Raw genomic sequence first — 12,096 nt, 5'->3', positions numbered from 1 at the left:
TAAATTTGATTCTTAATAAGATTGATAAGAATCTCAACTACCAGTAATAAACTAGGATTTGTTCAAATCAATATATTCTACTAAGATCATTGTCTTTATCAATTCGAACACCACCACTTTCATCCATGTGGCGATGGCACCACCTCTTATTTAATTTTAACTAAGACTTGTTTTCCTAATTAAATGTTATCACACATGTGTTTTATATTGTAAATCTACTCTTTAAGTATAAGTATGTAGTTAACTAATAATACCAAAACTCTCATGTAGCCGTTGGCATTAGCCATTAACTAGCCATTAGATGTTAATTAGTATTTTAATTAATTAATTGAGTGATGGAGCACCACCACTACATAATTTGTTTTATGGATTGAGGGTTAGCTTTTTTCATTTTAAATTATTTTATTTCTATTCCTTTCAACTTACTATTTCAGTTAGTTTTTTCATTGTAAATTCTTTTATTTTTATTCCTTCTTGATTGAAACAGATAGAGCAACATCGTATTTCCAACCAATTTTCTACCACAAAGTAAAATTATAATCAATTTTGATGAAATCGTATCTGATATGGCTTTAAAAAAAATTACTATATGCCAATGAATTAAACAATATTGTCAAATCTTAATGATAACGACGCCGTTCTGTTAAAAAGTGTGAACAGTATACTACTCGTACTTACATACTTATATAAGACCAAAATTTTTATTATGAGATAATTGAGAACAAATCCAAATTTCATAATTTCAAAATGGCAAAATAGATCAAAATTTAACCAAAATTCAATTTTTATTGACAATATGCCCTATAATTAATGAAGAGACTAATTTGGGTGAAGGTTTATCTGCTTATTTATAGGTGCTAAGGCTCTAGACAACAAATCTGCATTTATTAAACTTCTATAATCATCTTAATTCTATTATAGGGTCATACTTGATTGGTCAACTGCTTCTAAATTAATAATTCGTATCTTAATTACAATTTAATGCGGATGCCTTTAAATATACTATATGTCATGAATTATAGCCTTAATCAGAAACATATATATGTACCAAAACATAAGTCAAAAAGGTAACGTAATAATTCATATTAAGGAGTTGGGAGGCCTTAATTAATTAAACAGGAGACCATAGTCTTCACCTTAAAGAATACGACCAAAAAAATATAACTATATTATATGAACTTTTCATGCATGTATACAAACAAATTAAATATATTGATTATTTAATGCAAATTTTGGAAATTGATACATTACCTAATCTTAAATGTCCAAATTTCTGTTTGTCTCAACAGCACATGGCGATTTGATCGAACGCGAAATTCAGGCATTTAAACCAATGAATTTGGAGGGTCAAATTGAAAGGATAGATGGTGACGATATTCTTATAATATCAACAAAATTGATTGAGGCATTGTTGATGCATGATAGATTTACTATGGAACGGAGGGAGTACTATTTATCAATTTTTCATGTATTTTGTACGAAATTTTATATTTTGTTTTAAGTCGTTTAGAGTTTTTGGAAGTTTGTTGGTCATATAAATAATGTGGAATTCGTTTTAAAAGAAATCTAAATAGATTGAGTTTCTATTAGTTTTTGTTTCCTTTTGAATCAGTTTAGTCATTCTCACATGACTTAGATAGCAGTAATTATGTGAGTTGTATAATTTGATCGGAATTAAAATATACTAGTACTGCCTTCACCTTGTGTTAAATGAGGTATTTTGGGAAAAAAAAATAAGAAAGTGTTGTCTATTAAGTTAAGTAAAAGGAGAATAAAATAGATTAGTGAAAAACTAAAGTATGAAATTAAGTGGGTTGATTAAAGTATGAGAAATTAAGTGGGTTGATTTGGTTGTATCTATTGGTAAAGTAAGAGAGAGATAGAAAGAAAAAATGATTGGAGAATTGTTAGTGGATAATGAGACTCATTCCATTAAGAAGAAAAAGTTCTTTAAATGAAAAAAATGGTTGGAGTATTTTTAAGGGACGTTCCAAAATAACAAATGTGATCTACTTTGAAGGGACTGAGGGAATATAATATATTGATATGGATAGAATACATCTTATATGCCCCCATAAATCAAAATCAAATTTAGTTGGTAACTACTCTTTACATTTTTTGATGAATGCAAAATGTTCAAAGCTAGGAGTTAGAGCATAGCCTACCAATAATAATAATAACAGTCCAAATAATAAAAAAGAACTACAAGAAACATATAAGCTAACAAATGACAAAATCACCTATACAAAAAAATATCCAAAAAAATGAGAAGATTGTTACAATATATAAAAATAAAATAGTATTATTGAAGCACTATTATATGTTTGAACGCGGTTTCACAATTTCATTCTTGGTTGGAATTTAGTATATATTGCCAAAGAAAACATGTCATGCATAAACCTATTTCCAAGAAGATGAAGCCAAATATAGAAACACAATTGCTGATTTAGTGGTATGATGAATTTCCCATTTGGATGATTGCTTGAGAAAACAAGAAACTAAAACATAGTATCATGTCATATGGAAATAGGGCCCCTTTCTCATGATGGAATGAGTTGAAGTATTAGTTCAAACCATGCACATGCAATGCCCAATTGCCATGTAGATAATTCAAGTCACCAACATCATACACATCATGTCAATTTCATTTTCATGTCACAATTTTAATTAATTGCTATAGTGGTCTAATCTATTTATGTGTTTGACCAACATAATCAACAATATGGACATTATGGTTGTCACAATTTGTCCCACTTTTGGTGGGAACTTTCTTGGATTAGGCAAACTTTTGGGGTCAATCTTGCTCCTAAGATCTTACTAATTGCATTTTGGTTTTTCTTTTTGGAGATTTCTACAATCTTACAATATAATTGGTGGTGGATATTAGGTGGCCAATTAGGTTACCATTCTTCTATTCTATGGCCATCAAATTGTCAAAAAAATAAAAATAATTGTTTTAGTTTATTGCTAGAATATATAATCCTGTTTAACGATGCAAGTCTGCGATGTGATCATTACGTTATAGTGGATCGAGAATGTAAGTGAACTCTTTGACGTGTGATGCTAGTGTCATTCTCAATCATACTAGAATATCTAATCTTGTTTTCTCTTTTAATTTATCAATAACGCATTAAAATTTGTGTCATTCTCAATTAATCTGTTTTTATGGGACAGAAGGAGTAGTATTAAGACATTGTTTAATGGATTAAATAAGACAAGTCTTCGAAAATTATTTGGATGGATAGTTACGATTATGTACTTAATTTTGGAATAGTTTCACATAGAATTAGTGTTGTACTATATCTCCTATGATAAATTAACTTCGTGGATTAATTCAAGCCTTAAACCCAATTAATCTTAACTAACTGAATAACCTAAAATTTGTACTACTACTATAAATTATTCTCCGATTGAGGTGGACAATTACTATAGACTTGAGTTGCGTGACAAATTATTATAATCAATCACTGATCACAGTCACATTAACGATGCCATTATTTGGACGGTTTGCTATGAAACTATATTATATAAATAAAGAAATAATTTTTTATTTCGAGGAAGACTTGGTTTTAAATTTAGCTGGTTTTATGACTTAACACAAACAAAAATGCACCAGTTAATTCTTTGTTTATTTGATTGACATATTTGTCCATTTGTGCATACCAAATTATTATATAGTCGACATACTTTTATGTGGGTCTATAGTCTATGATACTTATCCTCATCTAATCATGTTTATTTGGAGTTGGATTATATTAATGTTCAACTTGAGATCGATAGTTGCATTATTTATGTAGTGAGAGGCTTTAACTTATTGATATAAAGTCCAATAAATAATGATGTCATAATGTGGCTTATCTTAACTTCGATGCAAATGAAAATTGATACATATACTATTGATTTAGTAAAATATTTTAATTCACGCAATACTTTTTCTTAAGACTATTATACTTTTCTTTGGGGTCAAATGATCAACTCTTTCTAAGATAAGTAGAAAATGATGATAAAATGATAATAAAAGACATTTAATAGTTTAATTTATTATTATTTATTTTAATGAAATTTATAAAAAAAATACTTTTTAGAGTCAATCAGATTGCATAATTTTATTGAATTATAAAATTATACGCACAAATTAATGTAGAGTCGGTTGGTCCAACACTGACTGAATTATTCATGTTGATTTTCATAAAATATTTAATGATAATGTATTAGACAGAAAAAAATAATAAAGATGATCCTGAGTACCACATATCTAATTTTACAATGGTAAATAATTAATTATGTTACTTTGAGATATGGTCATTATTTCATGGGTAAAAATCGGATCAATATTGATGCATTTTTAATTACTGATCAATTTGATATTCGTAGTTGATAGTAACACTTCGAATTCATAAAGTTAATTATGTGAGTGTTTTTTAACTACACTTAATATTAAAAAAGATATACTACTATTACTATAGTTTTTTTTATTATTAAGAAAAACTCAAACCAAACAGCAAGTTAAACTGTTTGACAAACTGACTAGAACATGTCAAAAACAAAGACATATACCAATACGTTCAATATACACCAAGCTACTAACAAAGACCACTAACTCTGGACATAAAAATAAGAAAACATAACAATGTTAGCCCAAAAAAATACAGCGATTGCTCGTCACAATTCACGCACGCACGCACCAACAACCCGTCGACCACAGACTCCACTAAAAATATGCATCCGAGACAGTGGCGGATCTAGGGGGGGCAGGAGGGGGCGGTCGCCCCATCCGTGCGACTAATTTCTTCTTATTCAGATGTAAAGTTACCATGTCCGCCCCCTCCATTTGCCCCCGACGTCGCCCCAAAAATCGAAAAAAATTGTCATTTTCGCCCTAAACCAACCTACTAATATATATTTCGCCCCCTCCGTTCATCAATCCTGGATCCACCACTGATCCGAGAAGTGAGAAAACATACCACACCAACTATTGTGTCATAACCCATCAAAGAGAACTAGACTCCTTCCATGTTCTAATAGTTCTTCAATCGTCGTATCCACCGTAGATATACATCACTCCTATGTATAGTATAACTGAAAATTTAAATTATTAACTCAATTTAATTTAATAATTCCATGCTACTAGTAGTATTATAGTAGTAAGACATAGGGATTCAATATGCGACGATCGAGATACAGTTACCAAAAAATCAAAGTGGGTATCTTGGTTTTGCAGTAATTATTAATTAAGGAATCCAGACTTTGCCAAGCTCAATGCTGACACCACTCTTCTACTTTTAAATGTAGCCAATAATACAGTACTATGAATTAATGTTCCCCATATTTCACTTCATTCACCTGCATTTTTTCAAACTTTAATTACCAGAATATAAATGAATGTAAATTTTAACGAAAATTGTAAAAATAACCTTGAATATGATAGATATAAAAACCTTGATTAAAAATTTGGAGCAAACTTGCTTGGTTGCATTTCACCAAAGATTAAAGTGTTCAAAAATGGAGAGCTTACTCAAACTTGATGAACCAAAACATACTCCCTCAGTCCAGCATTAATTGTTCATTTTGGTTCCAGCACAGGTTTTAAGAAATGTAAAAGTAAGGATTAAAAAAGTTGGTGGAAGGGTTTCAATTTTATTTATTTGTTTTATAATAAAATGTGCGTGAAATAAGTTAGTGAGATGTGAGGACAACTAATGGGGGGACGGACTGAGTATTGTAAGTTCTCATTTTTACAACGTTCGTCGAATTTCAGTTTTTTAAAATGTTTTCAATCATAGTTATTTTATATTTTTATGAAATTCAAAGCTATTATTATAGATAGATATCATAATTTTGCTAACTATTGTCACACATATTTGTTTATTTATACTCCCTCCGTCCAACGAAAATTGTCCTATTTTTCCATTTCCGTCCGTCCCACAAAGTTTGTCCCATTTCAATTTATCATTTTTGGTAGTGGACCTCATATTTCACTAACTTATTCTTACTCACATTTTATTATAAAACTAATACTTCATCCGTTCCATAGTAATAGAGTCATTTCTCTTTTTAGTAAAAGTGAACACATTTTTTCACACCTACTTTATTCTCTCTACATCTCTCTACTTTTTTCATTTTCCGTTTTACTATCTCTTTACTTAACTTATCTAACGCAAATTTTGTTAATCTCCGTGCCGAAAAGAAACGCTTCCATTACTATGGAACGAATGGAGTACTTTAAAAGTAGGACCCACATCCCACCAACTTTTTCAACTCAATTTTTATTATATTTCTTAAAACTCGTGCCGGATCAAAGTGAGACTATCTTTGTGGGACGGAGGGAGTATTTGTTTAGTTATATAGTAACAATGGTATGCGGCGTTGGTATCATGTATATATATGTGTGTTGTGTACGTAGAAGAGTAGAAACAAAGAAACAGAGCTAAAATATTGAAACAGAGCAAAAAATCTTCTTCTCAAGCCACACTCTCTTCAGCTCTCTCTCTCTAGAAAATGGGTTGGCGAAGAGCATTTTGCAACACTCTCCCCATAGATAAGAGCTCCGCCGCCGCGGACAAGCACCGGAGCTCTAGCTCAACCAGAAGCAATCCACCGACTCCGCCATTGCATTGCAAAACGAATTGCAGTAAGAGTGTGGATGGTAACAACGAGATCGACGAAAGCAAAAGCAGCGCCTCCACGCCGAGAAATCGTTCCAGAATCCGATTCCGCTCCGCGCCGTCTTCTCCTAGATCTCCTTTCTCTGTGCTTAAGAGCACGCTTCGTTTATCCAGAGTGAGTAATTATGCATATTTATGATTCTAATTGGTGTTGATTTTGATTTTGATTTTGATTTTGACTTTTTTTGGTGATTTTGTGATGCAGAGTAGCTGTGGAGTGTGTGTGCATAGCGTGAAGAGCGGGCAAGGAACGGCGATCTACACGGCGGAGTGCGGCCACGCCTTCCACTTCCCCTGCATCGCCGCCTTCGTCGCGAAGCGGCGCGCGCTCGTTTGCCCTGTCTGCGCCGCCGTGTGGAAGGACGTTCCTCTGCTTGCAGTCTACGCGCAGCAAAACCGCCAATTGGAGGAGGAAATTGATTCTGGCGGGAAAATCGCCCCTCTTTCTAGCCCTAATTTGAAGAGGCGGTGCAATGCGCCGCCCTACGACGACGACGAGCCCTTGCTCACCCCCAATTTCAATCGGATTCCGGATTCCGTGGCTGATGAAGCGGAGGAGGAGGAAGTCGAGGAGTTTCAAGGATTCTTCGTCAATCAAATCAGTAGCGAATCATTTACCGGCGGTGATTTGAAGACGGTGGAGGTGAGCGTCTCCCCGGACGCCGCCGTGATCTCCCAGGGGCGGACGCATGACACCTACGCCGTCATCGTGAAAGTCAGGGCGCCGCCGCCGCCGCGCAACCACGGCGCCGCGACGCGCGCGCCGATCGACCTCGTCGCGGTCCTCGACGTCAGCGGCAGCATGACCGGCGCGAAAATCGAGATGATGAAGCGCGCCATGCGCCTCGTCATCGCCTCCCTCGGCCCGGCCGACCGGCTCTCGTTGCTGGCCTTCTCCGCCGCGCCGAGGAGGCTGATGCCCCTGCGCCGCATGACGCTGCAGGGACAGCGCTCGGCGCGGCGGATCATAGACCGCCTCGCCTGCAGCCAGGGCACCAGCATGGCTGAAGCCCTGCGCGAGGCGACGCGGGTGCTCGAGGAGCGCCGCGAGAGGAACCCCGTCGCGAGCATTATATTACTATCCGACGGCCTCGGATCATCCGCCGACGAGAGCAGTCAACACTCTCGCGCGTCGTCTCACTCGACCCGGTTCTCCCATGTGGAAATACCGGTTCATTCGGCCGGTTTTAGCCGCGAACCGGCCGAGAACGCATTTTCAAAATGCGTGTCCGGTTTATTAAGCGTGGTGGTTCAAGATGCGCATATCCAACTCGGGCTAGCGCCCGGGTCGGATCCGGCCGAGATTACGGCCGTATACTCAATGAATGAGCGCCCATCCATCCTCGGGTCGGGTTGCATCCGCCTCGGCGATTTATACGCCGAGGAGGAAAAAGAACTACTCTTAGAAATCCGGGTCCCGGCCTCCCGGGTCGGGTACGGGTCGCACCACGTCCTATCGGTTAAATGTTGTTACAAGGACCCGGCCACGCAGGAGCTGGTCTACGGTAAAGACGAAGCGCTCCTGGTGCCGAGGCCTCAAGCCGTCCGATCCGGGCTGCCCAGGATCGAACGGCTGAGGAATGTCTTCATCACGAGCCGGGCCGTGGCCGAGTCGCGGCGGCTTGTCGAGCGCAACGAGCTTGCTAGCGCCATGCAGATGCTGTCCTCGGCTCGATCGTTGCTGCTGCAGCCGGGGGCGGAGATGGCCGGAGAGTATGTGAGAGGGTTGGAGGCTGAGATGGCGGAGGTGCAGTGGAGGAGGCAGCAGAAGGTGGCGCCGCGGCGGCGGAGCAGTGGGGAGAGAGAAATTGGATTGTTCGGTGATGAGAATGGGAAGCCGCTGACGCCGACGTCGGCTTGGAAAGCCGCGGAGAAGCTGGCTAAAGTGGCTCAAGTTAAGAAATCTTTTAACAAAGTTAGCGATTTGCACGGCTTTGAAAATGCTAGATTTTAGCTGCCATTTTGTAATTTCCTTTTTCTTTTTCTTTTTCTTTTTTCAGTCCTTTTCTTGTTGTAGAGAATAAAAAACTGGAATAGCTGGTTAAATTAGTTGATTTTTACTTGTACACGGTACAAAACGATTTTATAATATTTTGTTATTTATTTCTTGTGCAATATCTAAATATATTCGGGAAACTGAAGTATGGCATTTTCTATATTAAATGTATGTATATTTTGCAGATGAAGTGAGTAAGGAGAATCCCAAGACGAATGTGGCCAACAATGATATTATAAAGAATATCAAGTAAGTTAAACAATTGTTTTTAGATGATTTCCAATGCACAAAGATATTGCTTTATGATTATAATATGGAATAGCAAAATTATTGGCATATGATTAATCAGTCTATTCCGAGATGTGTTGGTTTATCCAATTCAATAGAGAGAGAGGAGAGAGATAATTGTCTAGGCCCAATAAAAATAACTATTGGGCTTCGTTTAAATCTAATTATTGGGCATTAAATTATTTATGTAAGAGTAACAATCATTTATTCCTTAATCCATTATTCTTTTCTTTGTCTACTAGTAAATTTTGTTTTATGACAGTAAAACTTCAATATTTCATGATTTTACATTCTAACTTGTAATTTTAGATATCTGTCCACTCCTTTTCCATCTTCATGCTATTCCATTATAAGTATCAAACATGTCCTAAATAAATTAAATGTGTATATATGATCTAGACACTAAATGACAGTATGGCACTGAAAATCAAGTAAAAAGAATAATGTAGAGAGTAGTAAACCTATATAAGAATACTTGACATGAGACAGAAATCTATATATGTATGCTCTTACACCTTAATTATATAGTTTACAAAAGGTACATAGAAGCAATAATTAGAGGAAAACTGTGTTAAACATCAAAGAGGGAAAGATTTTCCAAGAAATCCAATCCCTTTAATATATTCATACCAAAAAAAATTAATCACAATTGAGGCCTGAAAGCAATAATCATAGAAGATAGCTTAATTCTGTGATTGCTCCACCTTGGCTCTTATTTTCTGTTCCAAAACAGAAATCTCAGTCTCAAGGCTGAACATTCTGTTCAGAGCATGCATGTTCTCTAGCGTCTCGGACAGAGTCCGGCTGTCGCTCCCGTCACACCTCAGGTGCTGCATTGGGCCGTGCAGAAGCTTGTTGACGATGCCTCTGCTGAGATCGTCAACAGCCTTCCTCGTCTTCTTTGGAATGTCGTCTCCCATTTTCGACAAGCACTTCTCCAGCTCCGCGCCTCTTATTCTCTCAGCGTACGCCCTTAATTTCTTGATGGTTGGGACGGTCTCCAGTGAATCGCGCCAGGCTTCAAATTGACCCGACTCTTCTGCAATGATCGCCTGAGCTTCCATTGCTTTACGCAGGCGGTCTTCTTTGTTGGCTGCCACAACCTCCTTCAGATCATCCACGTTGTAGACACGTGCAGTCTCGAGATCGTTGACACATGCGCCCACGTTTCTTGGGACAGAGATGTCGACAAACAGCCTCAACCCCCCCACGTTTGAGCCAACGGGTGGGAGGTCCACGACGTGCTCTTTCAGAAAGAGTGGAGTCTCTGATGCAGTGCTTGTGAAGACCACATCTGCTTCTGCTGTGCAGGTTAGCATCTCAGTGAGGGGTTTGTAGATGATCTCAACATCCTTGATCTCCTCACGAATGGCGGAAACTCTTTCTTCAGTTCGATTCACCACCACCATCTTCGTGCAGCCCTTGGCGGCCAAGTGCTTGATCACCAGCTTTCCCATCTTCCCCGCTCCAACAACTAGCATCCGAGCAGTGGAATGTGAGGCTTCGGGGAGTTTCATCAAAGCCAACTCCACCGCAGCTGAACTCACGGATACTGCACCAGCTGCAATGTTCGTCTCAGTTCTAACTCGCTTCCCCACAGTGATCGCGTGTTTGAAGAGCCCACTTATGTTCCGTCCAAAGCCCACTACTCCCTGCCCGACCTTAACCACTTGCTTCACTTGAGCCAGGATTTGACCCTCACCCAATACCAGGGAATCCAGCCCAGCCGACACTTCAAAGATGTGTTGAGTCGCGTCATGATCATAAAGTAGAAAACGATGCTCACAGATCTCCGAAGCTGGGATTCCACTAGTCTGACAAGCATACAATCTACCATGAGATTCACAGTGATAATATAAACCTTTAGCAGGAAAAAAGTCAGATGCTACAAAGATGAGAAGTCTCAATAAACATAGCTTGTTTCTGCTATAGGCTAACTGCAACACCTTCTATAGAAAGGTTTAGATGCTATCGATGATAAAAACCAACCCGAATGACCATTATAGACAGTCAAGATATAGATACCTTGGACATCCAATCAGTCACTTCTTTAACCCCTCGGTGGCGAGAAAGAGCTACCACGTAGATTTCCATTCTGTTGCAAGTACTCAGAACGGCAGCCTCTTCGATATGATTCAAACCACAGAGCTCGCTTATAGCTCTTGGCCACTCAGCCTCAGGAACAGCAAGTTTCTCCCGCATTTCAACAGGCGCCGTGTGGATGCTGAGACCAATCACTACAATGCTGCTTCTTTCTTTTGTGTATCCTGCAAGAAAATCCAACAATATGATTTCAAGAAGATCCCAGTCTCCTAACAGAAACCAAGCAAATTATGCTCTAAAATGAAGGAAAATTATAAGAGAAGATACAAGCAGATTGTTGTAATAGACCAAACAGTATATGATCAAAGCCTAATAAGTCAAATAAATAATTTACAAATATGAATAAAAACTAGCAACTGATTCCAATCAAATTAGGGCTGAGTTTATTCTTAGGGAAGAACAGCTTCACATCATCATTAAGCTTAATCATATCATCGATTAAATCCGCAATCATTAAGCAAGTGAGCTCAAATCTAAGAAATTCAATTGATTAATCAATCAATTAATCAATCAAATCAAAATAAGGATTGTGTTCATACTGTCAGCGGCGGAGGTCTTGAGCTGCTCGAGCGCCGATAAGCTCGAAGCCGAGGCCGAGAAGGAAGCCGCATTGGTCGGCTCCGCCGCGTCGGCTTGAGCCGCCAGGGCGTCCGGCGCAGCCTGGCACTTGATCATTCCCCAATTCCTCCGGCTCAGCGCCGCTCGCCTGGCTCGAGGAGCGGCGGATGCGGACGGCGACGCCGCGTTCCTCACCAGCAAAGCTTCGAGCTTTGCGCCCACAAATGCACTGGAAACAGCCATGTTGCACAATTTGCTCAAATTGGGGATTAATTAAGCGGAAGACCTAGAATCGGGGAAATTGGGGGTTTTGTGAGTGTGAGTGATTATTGCGGTGGGGGTGATCGGTGTCGTCAGAAATGGGGAGGGGAGCATGAGCTGCTTGAGGCCTCGGGATTGAATTGATGCATGATTTTGGCAGTTTTCTTGATTTTTGATTTGTTTTGGAGTGGATGAGAGAGAGAGGGAGTGGAATTGGTTGGATTT

The 12,096-nt window shown here is 38.5% G+C and overlaps 2 protein-coding genes across 2 annotated transcripts; one reads left to right on the top strand and one right to left on the bottom strand.

Annotated features, from left to right (window-relative positions):
* The first annotated feature begins 6,428 nt into the window (after nucleotides 1-6,428).
* Nucleotides 6,429-8,780, top strand: LOC125219140 (E3 ubiquitin-protein ligase WAV3-like). The gene is made up of 2 exons (XM_048121022.1): nucleotides 6,429-6,780; nucleotides 6,871-8,780. The coding sequence occupies exons 1-2, from the start codon at nucleotides 6,499-6,501 to the stop codon at nucleotides 8,617-8,619; spliced, it is 2,031 nt and encodes a 676-aa protein (XP_047976979.1). The 5' UTR covers nucleotides 6,429-6,498; the 3' UTR covers nucleotides 8,620-8,780.
* A 740-nt stretch (nucleotides 8,781-9,520) lies between these two features.
* LOC125222367 (glutamyl-tRNA reductase 1, chloroplastic-like) lies at nucleotides 9,521-12,096 on the bottom strand. The gene is made up of 3 exons (XM_048124915.1): nucleotides 11,592-12,096; nucleotides 10,975-11,216; nucleotides 9,521-10,763 (listed from the first exon to the last, which is right to left on the bottom strand). The coding sequence occupies exons 1-3, from the start codon at nucleotides 11,851-11,853 to the stop codon at nucleotides 9,633-9,635; spliced, it is 1,635 nt and encodes a 544-aa protein (XP_047980872.1). The 5' UTR covers nucleotides 11,854-12,096; the 3' UTR covers nucleotides 9,521-9,632.

Source organism: Salvia hispanica, chromosome 4 (genome assembly GCF_023119035.1).
Source record: "Salvia hispanica cultivar TCC Black 2014 chromosome 4, UniMelb_Shisp_WGS_1.0, whole genome shotgun sequence".
In the NCBI taxonomy this organism is placed as follows: domain Eukaryota; kingdom Viridiplantae; phylum Streptophyta; class Magnoliopsida; order Lamiales; family Lamiaceae; genus Salvia; species Salvia hispanica.
This window is presented reverse-complemented; position numbering and strand designations above follow the sequence as displayed.

Excerpts from the sequence above, each read along its gene's own strand:
- LOC125222367 (XM_048124915.1), bottom strand. The coding sequence starts at position 11,853 with ATGGCTGTTTCCAGTGCATTTGTGGGCGCAAAGCTCGAAGCTTTGCTG. Across the intron at positions 11,217-11,591 it reads CAAGACCTCCGCCGCTGACA|GATACACAAAAGAAAGAAGC; the intron begins GTATGAACACAA and ends ATTTTCTTGCAG. Across the intron at positions 10,764-10,974 it reads TGACTGATTGGATGTCCAAG|ACTAGTGGAATCCCAGCTTC; the intron begins GTATCTATATCT and ends TATGCTTGTCAG.
- LOC125219140 (XM_048121022.1), top strand. The coding sequence starts at position 6,499 with ATGGGTTGGCGAAGAGCATTTTGCAACACTCTCCCCATAGATAAGAGC. Across the intron at positions 6,781-6,870 it reads GCACGCTTCGTTTATCCAGA|AGTAGCTGTGGAGTGTGTGT; the intron begins GTGAGTAATTAT and ends TTTGTGATGCAG.